This window comes from Myotis brandtii, unplaced genomic scaffold (assembly GCF_000412655.1).
Source record: "Myotis brandtii unplaced genomic scaffold, ASM41265v1 scaffold582, whole genome shotgun sequence".
Classification (NCBI taxonomy): domain Eukaryota; kingdom Metazoa; phylum Chordata; class Mammalia; order Chiroptera; family Vespertilionidae; genus Myotis; species Myotis brandtii.
The window spans coordinates 1448804-1464802 of record NW_005370187.1 but is presented as its reverse complement, the minus strand read 5'-3'; the positions used below and the strand labels follow the sequence as shown (position 1 = coordinate 1464802).

The following is a 15999-nucleotide window of genomic DNA, read 5'->3' as shown; positions in this document are numbered from 1 at the left end:
CTATAGCACAAAGTAGTATATTATTCATGTCATTGGAATACAAAAAATATAGAAATCAGGTATGAAGGCTTTCTGCTACTAGTGTATATGTCTTTTGAGATAGAGTCCAATTTTCATATATGAAAAATATTTCATATAGTAACTTGCATATAATAGGTACTCAATATCCATATGATATCTACATGCGAGACATTAATATGAGGTATATATGCATAATTCAGTGAATATCCATTCAACCTTTATAATAAAGAAGGTATCTCCTGTCTCTCAACAACATTGTAAGTTTTTCTTGATGACAAACACTTGCTTTTTTAAAAAAAAAATTGGTAGTCCATCACAGCCAATAACATTGGCATTAATTCATCTTGCAATGACTGTACTGGTGCTGTGTGTTAGGCACTTTGCTTGGAATTAACGAAGCTATGGAGTGTGGGTGTGAGGGGGTTAGAAAATACCCTTTTGACTTCTGCGTTCTCCTGGCCCAAATGCAATTTTTGCACTATGCACGACAATTCAAACTGAACTTTAAAGGATATTCGCTTCCACAGGTAAGAACAGGACGTCATGCTCAGTCATGATCTCAATATAGTGAGAGATGTGTGTCGATCCCTTGGTGCTGTCCTCACCCATAACCATGGCAAATAGCTCCACTTTCAGTTCTACCTGCAGGCCAGATGCCACCTGTGAGACACAATGGAGCTTTAGAATCAGACAGATTTGAGTTCAAATCCTGGATTTCACACCAAATTGGGCAAGTTACTGAAACTAATCTGGGTTCCTCACCTATAAATTAAGCACGAATGAATGCTTACTGTTACAGCATTTAGAAGAAGTACTTCATGGATTAGTGAGGCAGGATTCCATTGAGTAAATGGGACCCAAGGTAAGTTGTTGAAGAAAACCAGGTGCTATTAAGAAAAGGCATAAGGATAAATGCCAGGGCCCCAGAGGCGATGCCAAAGGCAAACTTTTATAGTGCCCCGAACTGTGCTAGTTCTGGAATGTCAGTAGTGGGTTTCTATTCCTTGGCATCCTTGCAGATTAGATTTAAGACAAATATAAATATAATCTGAGAGACTGAGTGAAACCTACCACTGTCCTGCCTCTTGATTTCTACCTTATGTAGGACCTGTGATGTGACAAAGCCAGTAGAGGGAGACAGAATGCCTTTAAATGCTGAACTGCCTAGGTCTGAAAGCTACAGGGAAGAGGTCTGTCCCCACCGAGAAGAAACCTGATATACAACGAAGAAGAAACAGGGAGGAATGGGCTTCAAGAAACAGGGAGGAATGGGCTCCTCGCCTTGTTCCTTGAAAAGAACACCAGCCAGGAAACAGAGTTGTTTGTGTTTCTAAGCTGCCTCTCCGGGGGGTGGGTTCAAAAGCAGACTTGACAACAGTTATCTGGAAAAAATACTGCCACAAGGAAAGCAATTCGATACAAATAATTTTCCCCTCCATCTTGTTTTAAAAAATAATAGAATTGAAGAACGTTTCAGTTTTTTTTCAACAATGTGTAAGGCACATCCTGGCGGGGCTCCAAGAGCTCTGTTTCTGAGAATCAGCCCTGGGCCCTCCAAGCCCAACAATCAGCAGGGCTGGGGAGGAGGACAGCCTGCACGCTGGGCTGGAGAGCAACACCACATAGGTCTGCCCAGGCTTTGAGCACATTCGTTTAGTGTTGGCAACCAACCAAGGTGAGCAGTGGCCAGATTTACATATGGAGAAGCCTACAGATTATATATTTGCCAGAGCCAAAACCTACTGTCAAAAAGAAAAGAAGAAAAAAAAACACCTAACAGTATAGAGTGAGCTTTAAAGAATACACTCTGGATTTTAGTATCTATATAGGTCTATCTCACAGGCATGCTGGCATTTGGCATAATCCCTACTTGAAGTGAAAAAATCTGCTAACTTCCTAGAGCGGTGGAAGGAGAGCTTGCTTTGGTTTTGGTTTTTGCCTTATGTTGTGAAGATTCTGAAATCTTGACACAGTACAATGATAAGTTGTTTGGGAGAGAGACTCATGAATTAGGGGATCTAATCCCAAAATGCATCTCTGCTTGGAATTGGGGCCTGCATAGTACTGCTTCACAGATCGGAAGATATTAGAGCTGGAAGAGCGTGAGGACATGGTCTGGTCTGCGCTCCTTCTACAGCCGAGGAAAACAAGGCGCTCAGGATTAATTAGCCAACATGGCTGAGCTGCTTGGTCCCACAGCTGCAACAAGAAGCCAGGGGACTGGGCACTGAACCAAGGCAACCCCTCACTGAACCAAGCTGACTCTTCTATGTCAACATATAACATCTCGGCTCAGTGACCCCCGTGTGCTGGTCATGGGACTGGATGCCCTTTCTCAGTGTTTCCATGAGCCTGGGCATGGCCCCACCTGTGACAAAGGGTTCATGCATCCACCAGACTTCCTCACTTCATTCTGTCCTCAAGGACACATCTTCTGAGTGCCCACTATGTGCTCGGCTGTGAGCTCCTTCCCTGTCTTACTCGTTTTATCACCCCCTGTAGCCTGGCCCACAGTGGCTTGTGGGAGGAACTGCTTGTTGGGTGAAATGAAAGGATTGTTAAAGCAGCAGGATGGTGCACTGACCAAGAAATAAGTGTTAAGATTTACAAATGTGATGTTACTATATTTGAGACACACTTTAGTTTATGTCACACTAAAGTTCTGAAATTATAGAGTAAGTGGTGATATACAAGATTTATACTAAACATCCTATTTTTGGGATTATATCAAATAAAGTCAGAATAGGTTGACAGTTTAACATTTGTATTTTCAGAGATCTTTGGAGAAATGAGGCAGCTGATGAATTTAATATATACTGTTTCTTAGTATATTAAATAATATACTTATTAACATTCTTAATAATATTCTCTGGCAAACACCAAGAGAACAAATCAGATTTACACAGAATTATAAGACTGGAATATTTCTTTTTCCAGAGGATTTTTCACTGCAGAAGGATTTGTCACAGGATATAGTTAGGTAATTAACTTCCCAAATGCATGTTAAATCATGTTTAATTATTACAGATATATTTTTCATGCAACCATACATAACTGTAGTACTGGGCGAACTTCAGAAATGTTTCCATAGCTCAAAGTTTAACTTTGTTTACACACAGGATCTGTCTCGTGGTTATTACATGGAGTAAGTGACATCAAGCCACATACTGCACCAATGCCAGGAATCTTTTGCTTATGATACTAAAAAATTAGACTTCAACATGGTTTAAATGGAATGGGGAGAAGGACTTCACTGGAAACATATCTGCATTCCTATGGAAACACACTGACACACACAACAGGCAACACAGAGGACTTACAGGCCCAGGTTTGTAGGTCACTTTCAGTCCTGTGCTGGGTGGCGGCTGCTTTACCCTGAACCTACGGGCCGAGAGAGGGGAATAAATTTATGCCATAATGAAAACCACGAACAATGAATGAACCTGGGTATTAAAAATCAGGAAGGTGTTAATATTCACGCTGTAGGAGCATGGGGTCCACACCATTGGAAAATCAACCCAATATTCAATTGGGAGAAGACTCTGGGGCCCGTTTCACAAGCGCCTTTCCAACAGCTGTCATCAGCGTCAAGCAGGCTCCTAGCCCAGCTCCAGCCCTGCCGAGGAGCCAGGCCGGGCAGAGCCGTGAGTGTTTGGCTATGTGTGCATTGCAGTGTGGCCGCCAGCGTGAACACAATGCTGACTGTCAGATTGCTAAGCTGAAGAATAAAGGTCTGGGGAGAGCAGTGGAGCGTGGGAGCCAGTCTCACTCTGTTGTGCATGGGGTTTGATCTTTGGGGAGAGGAGAAAAGGCAAGTTGGAGAGCTTGAAAAGCCCTGTGCTCACACATGGGGCCTTTCCCTTCTTGTGGTTTGTGGGTTCTGCCTGAAGGTTGAAGACCTGGAGTAAATTAAAATGCTGAGGAAAGCCCACCTCCACATCAACCCTAACCCTGCTCCGGTGACCCTCAACTCTGCTGCCTGCCCTGTAGTGGCTAAATTTACCCCCCTGAGGAGTGAAATCTCTAAAGCTAAAGTTCTATACTGAACAGACAGGATCAGTGGTTATTACATGAAGTAAGTGACATCAAGTTTATTAGTTTGAGGTTAACTATCCCTCCCCACCTACTTGTTGGCCACAACCTAAACAACCAATAATATCTGGTGGCCTGGGTCCTCCTCAGTCTGTTTCTGAGGAAGCAAACGTAATTCCTGAAGTGGGGGTTGGCCTCAACTGAAATGGGACTGCGATCTTTGAAACCCATGCTCCTGTTGCTCTGCTGCATATATTGCCAAACCTGAGTCCAGAATCACAACCATTTTTGAAGGACTTGTCACTCACACTGAGAAAAACTTGTCAATTGAAACATTTATTCCATATTTATTGGGGAAATTCTCCACATTATGCTTAAGATAAAGTCAAAATGGGATAGAGGTAATTTTGTAGTTGGGAGCTGTCTTGGTATAGAACTCTCACATGCAGCAGTGACAACAGCTGTGTGGATCCAGTGAGTTGCCTGCAAGAACTAGTTGGTACTCGGGAGATCTGAGGCTTCACCTTACTCTCCAGCCTACAAGGACCTTAAAACAAGTCACAAAAGAGACTGCTCGGCAACTGGTGCACAATGCAGCCAAGGACCTTAAAACAAGTCACAAAAGAGACTGCTCGGTGGTTGGTGCACAATGCAGCGTGCAGATGATGCTCTATTGAGTTGTACACTTGAAACCTGTATGGTTTGGTGAACCAATGTCATCCCAATAAATTCAATTATTTAAAAAAACACATAAGTTACTCAGTTTGTTCCACTGGCATAGTCTCTACAAGCTCTGAGGAAGGTCTAGTCCAGTGATGGCGAACCTTTTGAGCTTGGCGTGTCAGCATTTTGAAAAACCCTAACTTAACTCTGGTGCCGTGTCACATATAGAAATTTTTTGATATTTGCAACCATAGTAAAACAAAGATTTATATTTTTGATATTTATTTTATATATTTAAATGCCATTTAACAAAGAAAAATCAACCAAAAAAATGATTTCACGTGTCACCTCTGTCAGGTTCGCCATCACTGCCCTAATGGTTCAGGTTATATTTTGCTTCAACTATGCAGAAGTAATGTAATTAAAATCATTTTTAGATCATAAAGTTAAAACATATCAGCTATCATAGTTGGTGGTAGATTTGAGAAATAATTTGAGAAGTAGACTTTCAAATTATGTGTTAATTATTGTTAACACTTGTACAGCCCCTCACCTCCCTTTTTTTTCTAGAGCTGATCAGGCCTAGAGTTGCTTCTACCAAAGTATGAATAATGATTAATGGGAGGGCAAAGAAGTACCTACTAATACTTGAGGCTTGATGAATACTGATTTTTCTGAAGAATAAATGAATCAATGAATGGGAGAGTTAGCGAATGAATGATGTGAAAATCCAAGAGAGTATAATTACAGTTCAATTCAAGAAACATTCACTGATGTAGGTAGTCAAAAACAAGCCACAGAGTAGGAGAAGGCGACTGAGCAGACACGGGTGCCTAGGCCTTACCTGCAGAAGTCCACGCCAGTGTTCTTGAGCTTGACAGTGGTTTCATAGGTGTGCCCTTCTCTAAGCACTCCAAACTTCACTGATGGAGGGAGAAGATGGAATCTGTAAGGGGATGAATTTGGGTTCTTAATGGTAGCTGATGCAATGGAGGATGTTCTCACTCTTCCTCCAGAAGGATCTTGCACCTTTGCATTAAGGAAAAAGTAACAACATGAAATAAAATGGTTCTATTTGTATTTTGAGTTCCCAGAATGAGATAAAGGCTCTGTCTCCAGAGAAAATGCTGCTTGTCTTGAGAGGAAAGGAACATTTACTGTCTCATGTAATCCTTGAGCAACCCCATGTGAGGGAGTATTTTAGGCTTTGGTTTGAGGCTAGAGAAGCTCATGTTTGAAAAATCTGCTCAAGTGATAAGTGGCAAAGTCTCACACTCAAGTCTGCCTGAGTCCAAAGTGTGTGCTCTTCCCTCTGTGCCCATGAGGACCAGATGCTCCTCTGTGCCCATGAGGACCGAACGCTCCTCTGTGCCCGTGAGGACCGGATGCCAGCTCCCATTGGAATCAACTCCAGGACTCACTCAGACTCCAATTGTTGACTTCATCCCCAGAGTTTCTTGTCGGTAAATGTGGGATGGGGTCATGACCTTGCATTTATAACAAGGTCTCAGGTGTTGCCAGTGCTGCTGGGTCAGGTGATCACACTGAGAACCACTGCCCTATGCACTTGGTATTCCTCAGATCTGCAGCACTGACCTCACCTGGGAGCTTGTCAGAGCTGCAGAATCCCAGGCCCCCACACCAGTGAGTCCGAATCTGTATTTTGACAAGATCTTTAGGTAATTCGTGTGCACATTTAAGTTTGAGAAGCACTCCCATCACATCAATTATATTCATTGTGACAGATTCTGTGATGGCAACGGGCACAGGGTGCCATGAAAGTATAGAAGGATAACATCAAAACCTGTCTGATGGGCTCAAGGAAGGCTTCCAGCAGAGCTGATGTGGACTCTTAATCTCTGAGGCTCTAAAGAAGGAAGGAGTTGGATGCTTTTAAAGATCTAAGAACTAAAGAACTAACAACCCACAATGGCGGAAGTACAGTGAGTTTGGGGCAAGGTGATCCAAGAAGCAAACGGGGCCACACTTGTAGTCAGGCTAAGATATTGGATTTTATCCTAAGAGTCACGAGAAGTGTGGCCAATGACCCCCTTAGCCAACAGTGTGCTGGTAATACTGGCTTCCTGAAAAGAACCCTGATTAACAGCAATTGTCAATTTCTATGATTACGAACTCCCAGCTGGGCTGATTTCAAGCTACCAATTCCTCCAGTGAGCCTATAGGAGCAAAGCACTGACTTAGTTCCTCTGTGTGTGACCTGCAGGCCTTCAGGGTGAGATGGTACGTCTAGTAAATAGCACGCAGTGGCTGGCCATCAATCACTCCAATGGGTCAGGTTTACATAAAATGCTGCTTAGCTCTGGGAAATGTGTCCCCATGTCTTTTACCTTTGTGAGAGGTAGAGACTTGGGCTTGGAACTCATCAAATAGTGAGGTATCTTCACTTTCTCCTTCCTGGCTTGTCCTTTGACATCCTGCAGCAACGACTGGGTTGGGATTTTCACGGGCAGACACATATCTGATTCTGTTAGAGAGAAAGTTGAAATTACCACATGGACATTTTATTCAAAGACACTCGAGGTCATCCCAGGGAATATTGAACATTGACTTGGAAAACTTTTCTTCTTTTTTAAGAGCTCATTTAAAGGAACAAGGCTTTTTTAAAAAAAATTAATTCTAGTGTTATATCTGTACATTTTACGAAGAGATTTTACCCAATGTTGGTCCTCACACCAACTTGACGAGATGCTATTAGTATAACCTTTTCTAATTAAATCAGAAAAATCAGATTCTATGAAGCTGAGTGACTTGCCTCGATAAACTGAATTCATACTGAGATGTTCAGGGTTCTTTCCACTGAATCAATGAGGTACAAATACAAGAAAACATTGATTCTGAAAGATTTCTTAAAACTAATGAGGACAAAATCTTGAGAATCTCTTTGGCTCAACTATTATATATATAGTTCTTAAAAAGTGGTAGTAATTACAGGTAAATTGAGCCAGGGAAGTTAATCCTCAAGTCACCACATTTGGTGAGGAGTAAGCAAGAGTAGATGATCCACATTGCTGCATTTCTCCAAATACCCAGGCAGTTGAAATAAGAATTGTATTTTAGATCATAATATTAAACATCCTTTCCCAGATTCAAAAGTCATCAAGACAGGAAAGGGAAGGGACCAATATTTGAATGTCCACTATCTGCAGGCAAGCACCATGGGTATATTTTGCAAACAGCATCTCTGAGTTGAGGGTTATGGTAATTATAATCTTTGTGCTCTCAGCACTCTCCATATCGCCCCCCTCCACACCTACTCCTGCCACATATATTTCTGGTGCCATGACATCCCTGGATCCAGCCATCAGGATGGTACATGAGCCAGGGGAAGGCAACACAGAACCTTCACTGGAATATTCCCACTGAAGCTGACAGGGATAATCCCATGTCGCTGACTGGGTTATGGACCTGGAAGAATCAGAACCTTGGACCTCTGTAGTAATGGACATAGCCTGTCCTTTGTAGAATAGGATAAAATCAAACAGGACAAGTAGGGATAGGGCAAGATGAAGGCAGGGAGGATGCCCAGAGAGACAGGCAGTCAGACACAAACACTCCTATGTGGATGAGTGGTTAGAGTGTCCTCACACCAAAGGGTCACATGTGTGATTCCCCATTCAGGGCACATACCTGGATTGCAGGCTCTATTCCTGGGGCATGTGTGGGAGGCAATCAACCAATGTGTGTCTCTCACATTGATGCTTCTCTCTCTCTCTCTCTCTCTCTCTCTCTCTCTTTCTCTCCCTCTCTCTCTGTCTCTCTTCCTCCTTTCCTTCCACTCTCTCTAAAAATCAATGGAAAAAATACCGTCAGGTGAAGATTAACAAACAACAATAACAACATTGCTGTTTATATGAATATTAATTTACTTCTTTTAAAGAGGCCACATTACCATGTCTTATCTCAAGTATCAGAGCCCAGGGCAGCAGTAGGTATCCTTGATTCAAAGTAGTTTCCTCCTTTGAAAACTCCCATTCCTTTAAAGCTCCTGCCATCAGACTGCGTTACCTATGACATCTCCAAGCAGCTATCATTGACTGACCTCTCCATCATTCCCTTGATTCACTGGAGCTCTTGACACCTAGGGTGGCCTTCCACTCCATGTTTCTTGGTGACATCACAATGTCCTCTCTGATTCTCGATCATCTCATTTCTTCATAGTTTCCTCTTCTATCTCAGAAACTCTCATGTCATATCTTTGACCTTGCCAACACCAATAATTTTACCACTTTCAAACTCTCATTTCAAGCTTCCCTCTATATATATCATTGCCTCCTATTCTTCTAGCTTATTACTCTATCATATTTAACAAGCCATTATTTAACCTCATTGAGACCTGTAATCAATTGACTTCCTCATTTTAAACAATCACTTGTCTCATTCTTGTCTTGCTTTCCTGTTTCTTTGGAATGGATTATATATTCCATCATTATATCCACTCCTTTGCAATCGGACTTTCTCATCCTCCCAAACCCAACATATTAACCAACCTGCCAATGTATCCACATCATGCTAAGAATCCTTTCACAGTTCCACAGCTCCAGGGTCCATGATACTATAGAAATTTTTCTATAACCACAACCATACCTTCAACACCCAGTACCATCTCCCATAGACACTATAGAAATTTTTATATAACCACAACTATACCTTCAACACCCAGTACCATCTCCCATACTCCGAAAGGACATAATGTCCAGTTTTGAGAGACAGTGAGATAAAGCAAATGATTACCATACCTGTGGGAGACTTGGATAAATTTTCAGTTTCCTTCTGGTTAGCGAACTCCTTGATATTCACAGAACTCTCCGATTTTGGGGAAAAAGCCCTATCTGAGGGTCCCTGTTCTACAACTTCTTTTGGCTGGGGATCTAGAAAACCTAAAACAAATATTATAAGGTGATATTCCAGACAATGGTACAATCACTACTAATGTTTGTGTTCTTTACAATGAACAAGGTGCTCACCCCCCACACTTGAGAAAGACTAAATTGAAAAAAAAGCTACTAAGAGGCAATGATTCTTCCTATATGATGCAGTGCTTGCCATTAACAAATGGGGCTCATACTCCCTGGGAGCTAGCTGGTTCTTTCTGGGCTTATGACTATGTAGTAGTAGCTATCTTGTTGGGTTATGAAATAGAGACCAAGTAATTTGGCCTATGTTATCTGGCAAGAATAACTGAGATGTGAATTTTTTAAAATTTTCTCATCTTAAATGCATTCATTACTGTGGACATGTAATTCTTTTATAAAAATCTTCACCCAAGGATATGTATTTATTGACTTTAGGGGGTGAGGGGAGAGAGAAACATCAATTGACCAGGGACCTAACCTGGAGTGGAACCTGAAACCTTTTGGAGTGCATGGTATGATACTCTAACTAAGTGAGCCACTTGGCTAGGGCTGAACATGTAATTGTTAATTAAAATATATCTCTCTAAGGAATCAGTGCAATATGAACACATTTTAAATAAATATATCAAGGACCAACTTGTGTGGGCCAACCCTGGTTGAATGAATGGTGGTGGCTGCCTGGAGGACTGGGCTGAAAAACAGGCCTTTCCCCGTCTCAAGAGGAAAGTAGGCTTGATTGATTAGTGATGTCTGTGTAGGTGGCAGGTAGAAGCATCAACCTTCACCCCCGATTTCTCCCCATCACACTTATAAGCCCCTGTTCCAGCCTTAATCTTTGCTTTGCAAACTCTGACCCATCATCACACTCAGGAAAACCTACAGTAATGCCACAAGGCCTGCTGACAGAGTCCCCCAATCAAACTCATGTAGTTGCCCTACAATATCTTTTATGGTTGTTTTTCTCAACCCACATCCAAAGTGCGTGCACTGCATGTTGTTTTCATGACTCCTTAGTCTCTTTTAATATAGAACAGTTACTCCATCTTTTTCTTTTAATAATACTGATTTGTCTGAAGAGTCCAGGACAATTGTCTTTAAAAAAATGCCTACATTTTGGGTTTGTTTGATTGTTTCCTGTTAATCAAATTCAGTTTAAGGATTTTTGGCAAGAATTCTCCTTCATAGAGAATTTAGTTACATCTTGCTTTCCTCATATAAGTCAGGCAGGACTAATATACAGGTCACAGCAGGTCATGTCATTAGCTGTTACTAAGGCGAAGGGTGGTAGGAACTAGTTATGGCCTCAGAGCCACTATCGGGTATTCTTCATTTAGGCACAGTCACAGGAATAAGAGCTACACAAGCATATTACCTGGATGAAGACCACTTGTATTTTTCTCAGTTGTTTTGCTCACATCTTCACCTTTCTTTGTAAATGGAGGCAAGTTTCCAGAAAGGGTGTACAGATAAGGAAAAACCAAAAGAATAATTTTAGACTTACACATGGCTGAAAGGCAGCTGCCACGAGCATGTTAAATTGTTGAGCAATGATCAAAGTCTCTTTTTTAAGGTCCTGGAAATCAAGTTTTGTAAGCTAAAAGTTTTTCAAGAGACTTATTAACTCAATTGTAGATTTTGTTAATTAGTTTCCTATAATTTCTTCTCAGGCAGCCTCTGGTTAATAATAGTGTCTGGAGTTTTCATAGCAACACAGGGAGTTCTGAACTTATAATAACTTAGAGTTATCTCAGCAGCCAATGGGTAACAGAATTTCAATGGAATAAAAACCTTAATGAATAAAACTTGGATTTATCATAGGATGAGCATCAATAGGGAGAATTTGACACAAAAAATGGCTTAAAATAGATGGGATAAGGCAATTAATAGTGATAATTCAAGGCAGGGAGATGGAGAGGTAGTAACACATTGGTAGAGAACGCTACTTAGGTGTAAGACCTGAAATTAGATCTCTCTCTTATATGCTCTTGAAGACATGGATTTGAAGGGTATAGGTTAGTTAGCGGATTAGATGTAGGAAAGAAGTAACTTCAGGAAAGGAACATTATATAATAGCATATGCACTATGTCAACTTTTAAAAGGACTCTTATTCAATAATTGTTAATTACATTCCGTTACCTGAGACTGAAATGTCTTGCTAAATTCAGATTTGAAGTAAGGTGATACTACTTTGTTCCTAATTTTCATTAAATAGTTGTTTGTGTTTTCAATCTCTTTCCTGGTCAGTAGTTCCATAATTATGCAAAAGAGACATAAAATATTTCAAAATATTATTTGCTTGTGTTTTAGCTCTACATCCCAGTCATTTTTCCTACTTAGAAATCAGCCTTTCATTATAAGATAGCAAATAATGATACCAGCTGGTTGGTTTTACAGTTGACCTCAAAAGACTAAAAACCACATGGTCTTAAAGCCAACTAGATTCTTCTAATCTGCATAATTTCAGAAGCAGAACTAACAAAAACCTAAGTAAAAGTTTATGAATAATGTGATCAGTGATTACAAAGTGAAATAAAAGCATTATAATCCTGCTAGATGTCTTTCCAATATCAGAACCCTACACTGGGGAGACATATACCAGCTAAAAACTATACTTTTCACATGTAAAGACAGGCAATGAGAAGTAAACTAAATTCCATGAGTAAGACTCCAGGTGGCTTTTTAAAGAAGGCTAACTCAGCTGGGAGGCTTTCCCTTTGTCCTTGTCTCATTTATTTTTCTACTTTCTGAAATATGGATGAAATGGCTGGAGTTGTGGCAGTCATTTTGCAACCATGAAGCAACCTTAAGGATGGAAATCATGTGCTGCGAACGATAGAATAGATGAAAAGAAGGAATCTGATGATGTGGTGCTGTCTACTTCTTTCTTATAAAAGCATTGATTTGGGGGCTGTCTGTTAAATGTAGCTCAACCTAATCCTATCTGATATAGTTTTCCATTTTAAGTGCTTATTATATGCCAGACACTTTGCAAAGTACTTTATATTTAATCTTACAAGAATTCCGAGTTAATATTATTATTCCCATTACAATGGCCACTACAGTGGCCAAAAAGCCAAGGCCTAGAGAAGTTATGTAACCCACCCTAAATCATTAGCTAGTAAGAAGTCAAGTCCAAATTAAAACCCAGGCTGCCTCCTCCAAGCCCATGATCTTGATAAGTGCACTTGCTAATTAGCAATTAGTCACCCAGAGTGTGAGCTGACCTTAGGTATTAGGCGGTGCAATCATCCTCGTTTTATAGATAAACAAACTGAATTCCTGGAGTAGATTTTACTGAACTAAAACACTGCTCTCTTACACTGGATGGCTTCTCTGGAAATACTGGCTGAATCAAAGTATCATCTAATTTAAACAATAATTTCTCATTAACATGTCTCGTCTCTACGGCCTCATGGATTCATTCATCAACCTATGGCAGTGTGCCTATTGCCTACCACTTTCTGAAAACTGTTCTCACAAAAGACATCAATAAACCTTCCAACTGATAAACACTAATTTCCCCGTTCATTCTCCTTTCTGACACTTCCATATCATCTGACATTTTTGACCACCTCAAATTTCCTTGAAACTTTCTCCTTCCTTAATCCTCCTCCCCAATCCATTATGTATGCTGCCAACACTTGTTTTTCTATGACACATATCTCTGTGTTTCACTCTCTTTTTCAAAAACTTACATTGGCTTTCTGTTACCTACCTCTTGGTTAAAATTAAAAATTTTAGTGTTCCAAAATTCTAAAAAATGTGAATGGATAACACATGTACACATTTCTAAAGGTATTGAAGAGTACATAATAAAAAGGAAGTCTCCATCCCACACTGTCCCCTAACCTAACCTCCCAACCTCCCTCCCCACAGGCAATCACTCTCACCAGGCACTTGAAAATCCTTCCAGGGATATTCTATGAGACAGTATACACCTTACAGTTTGACCTTGTATGTAGGGTGGGCCAAGAGACTTAAGGTCTTATCTCACCACTTCTCCAACACATACCATAAGGCAACCCAGACATTGTTATTAAGAAGCATATTCATCTGGGAGTCATTCTGGAGGGGAGCCATACCAATGTGTACAATAGTACCATATATACTACTTATATGCTCAGTAAATAATCTGGCTTCCTCTCTTTATGGCAACAGAGTTGAAGTTGGAATCGTTGGCTAGGATTGAAAGGAAACCAAAGCACATGATGCTTAGAGCACATCCTCAGATGAGTTATATGAATCCTTCAATGTTTATAACTATGCTCTGCATTAAGTTCTAGATTATTTATCAGTAATTAAAATTAGCAAAGCACAGAGAGCGTTCTTACTTATGAAAGGGAGAGGATCCACCCCTACTGGTCCAATGGGCATCCTCAAGAGATAAGGACATGGTCACACAAAAGCTAAATGACCATTGGCAGAAACGCAGAAGAGATTCAGATCACAGCAGGGAGCCTGGACGGTAGGACCTCCCAACCCTTCCTCCTCTAAGATTCTATGATTCCACAAAGCTGGGCTTTTTCATAAGTTTATGTATATATACTTCAGAATGGATTACCTCTTCTGAGCTATCTTCTCTTTCCAGTGCTTTACTGTTGCTGCGTGCCTATGTGAAAGGAAAGAGACTTATGACCAAAAAGGCAATACGATACTTTGCTGACTTTCCACACAGTTGGCTCTTTCTCTGTTATCTTAATTGGCCATATCTTAGGTTACTTAGTGTCCACTATCCGGCTGCCTCTGGGATAAGTCCATGTGATGCTTTGAAAGGTCTAAAAGCATATTTTTCCAAAAGATTCCCCCTTCCCAGCAGCCGTATTTTTGAAGTCATAAAATAGGGCCCTCTGTCATTTTCCTTCTGGGGCCCCATATACCTTCCGTGGCATTTCTCGCAATCTGTCATGACGTGCCTATGTGTTGACTTGCTTTGGGGCTGTTTCCGATGCTATCTTATAAGCTCCAAGATGGCACTGGTCGAGTTGTTATCTATCACTCTATCTCCAGCTCCCAGCATGAAGCTTTTCACATAATGGGCATGCCATACATGTCCATTTGGATCAGTGAATTAATAAAGAAATGCACATGTTTCTAAAGCAAGAGAGGCAATGCTCTCAGTTGGCAAACAATAAAAGAAAGCCACCCCTGTATGGTAAGTTGTTGACAGTGTGGCAGATGAAAGGCGGAGATCTCCTGGATGTGGTCACCCATGGTTATGATACCCACATCTCTCCATTCCTCAATCACTGCATGCTTAATACTAAGTGGAAAACATTATTGGATCAGCTTACTTCAATTTCTTTTCAGAGAGCTCTGTATCAAATGGGTCTGGCAGACACTCCGGAACAGAAGTCAAAGACTGCTTGTACAAATCAATTAGGTGGGCTGCAACTTTAAAAATAGATTCATTTAACTTTACAACACAATCCCACACACAAACAATACCCAATGTCTCGTTAGAGATACTGTCTAAGAGCCTTTCTTTAATCCATCTAGTGTTTACTAGAATTTCCATGATCAAGCTATACTGTAACAGTGAATGTTTACACAGTGCTCTACTAGACGACAAAATGAGAAACGTAGCGCCCAGCCAGTGTGGCTCAGTGGTTGAGCATCAACCTATGAACCAGGAGGTATGGTTCGATTCCCAGTAGGGGCACATGCCTGAGTTGTAGGTTCGAGCCCCAGTGAGGGGCCTGCAGGAGGCAGCCAATCAGTAATTCTCTCTCATCATTGATGTTTCTATCTCCCTCTCTTTTCCTCTCTGAAATCAAAAAAAATGTGTGTGTGTGTGTTTTTTTTTTAAAAAAGGAAACATAGTGACATGTTATTAGGGGAATCAGCATCTATCTGATTGAATTTCATTGTATCTGAAGCACCGAAAAAGTACCCGTTTTATTGAAATTGTTCTGTGTCCTTTTTTTTTCCAAAAAGAAAAAACACACAAAACTATGAAGATTTAAATCTAAGGGTATGAATGTAATACAATGTGGTTGTTTTTTTGATAATTTGGGAAGTGACTCTCAGAGTTCATTCCACAGATCATGGTCTTGGTGGGATGTTAATAGGAGATTAAAAAAAGAAACAAGGCTCATGGGTATATGAGCTTGGGAAACACCAGGTCATACAGAATCCATCACAACCCTAGTGTCTCCCTGTCCTCTTCCCCTGGGCAGCCCCTGATATTAAGGTTACCAGATTTAGCAAATAACAATAGAAAAGGCCCAGTTACATTTGAATTGCAGATAAACAACCAATAATTTTTTAGTGTAAGTATCACACCAACTATAATTATGTTTCATTGTGCGGGACTTCTCTGCATCCTTCATTATTTAGTGTATATTGTGGCTCTCCAAGAACATAAAGCAACATGCAGCATTATCCAAACTTACATCATACAAGTCATTC

The 15999-nt window shown here is 40.7% G+C and overlaps 1 protein-coding gene across 1 annotated transcript in view; it reads right to left on the bottom strand.

Moving 5' to 3' along the window:
- SPAG17 (sperm associated antigen 17) overlaps positions 1–15999 on the bottom strand; it is a 133081-nt gene that overhangs the window by 3636 nt on the left and 113446 nt on the right. The window contains exons 39-47 of the mRNA XM_014550113.1: positions 14883–14982; positions 14153–14200; positions 11728–11827; positions 10963–11017; positions 9474–9614; positions 7065–7201; positions 5561–5745; positions 3342–3402; positions 537–681 (exon numbers count right to left, since the gene is read on the bottom strand). Of these exons, the coding sequence (XP_014405599.1) occupies positions 537–681; positions 3342–3402; positions 5561–5745; positions 7065–7201; positions 9474–9614; positions 10963–11017; positions 11728–11827; positions 14153–14200; positions 14883–14982 (972 nt within the window). The remainder of the gene's footprint in view (positions 1–536; positions 682–3341; positions 3403–5560; positions 5746–7064; positions 7202–9473; positions 9615–10962; positions 11018–11727; positions 11828–14152; positions 14201–14882; positions 14983–15999) is intronic.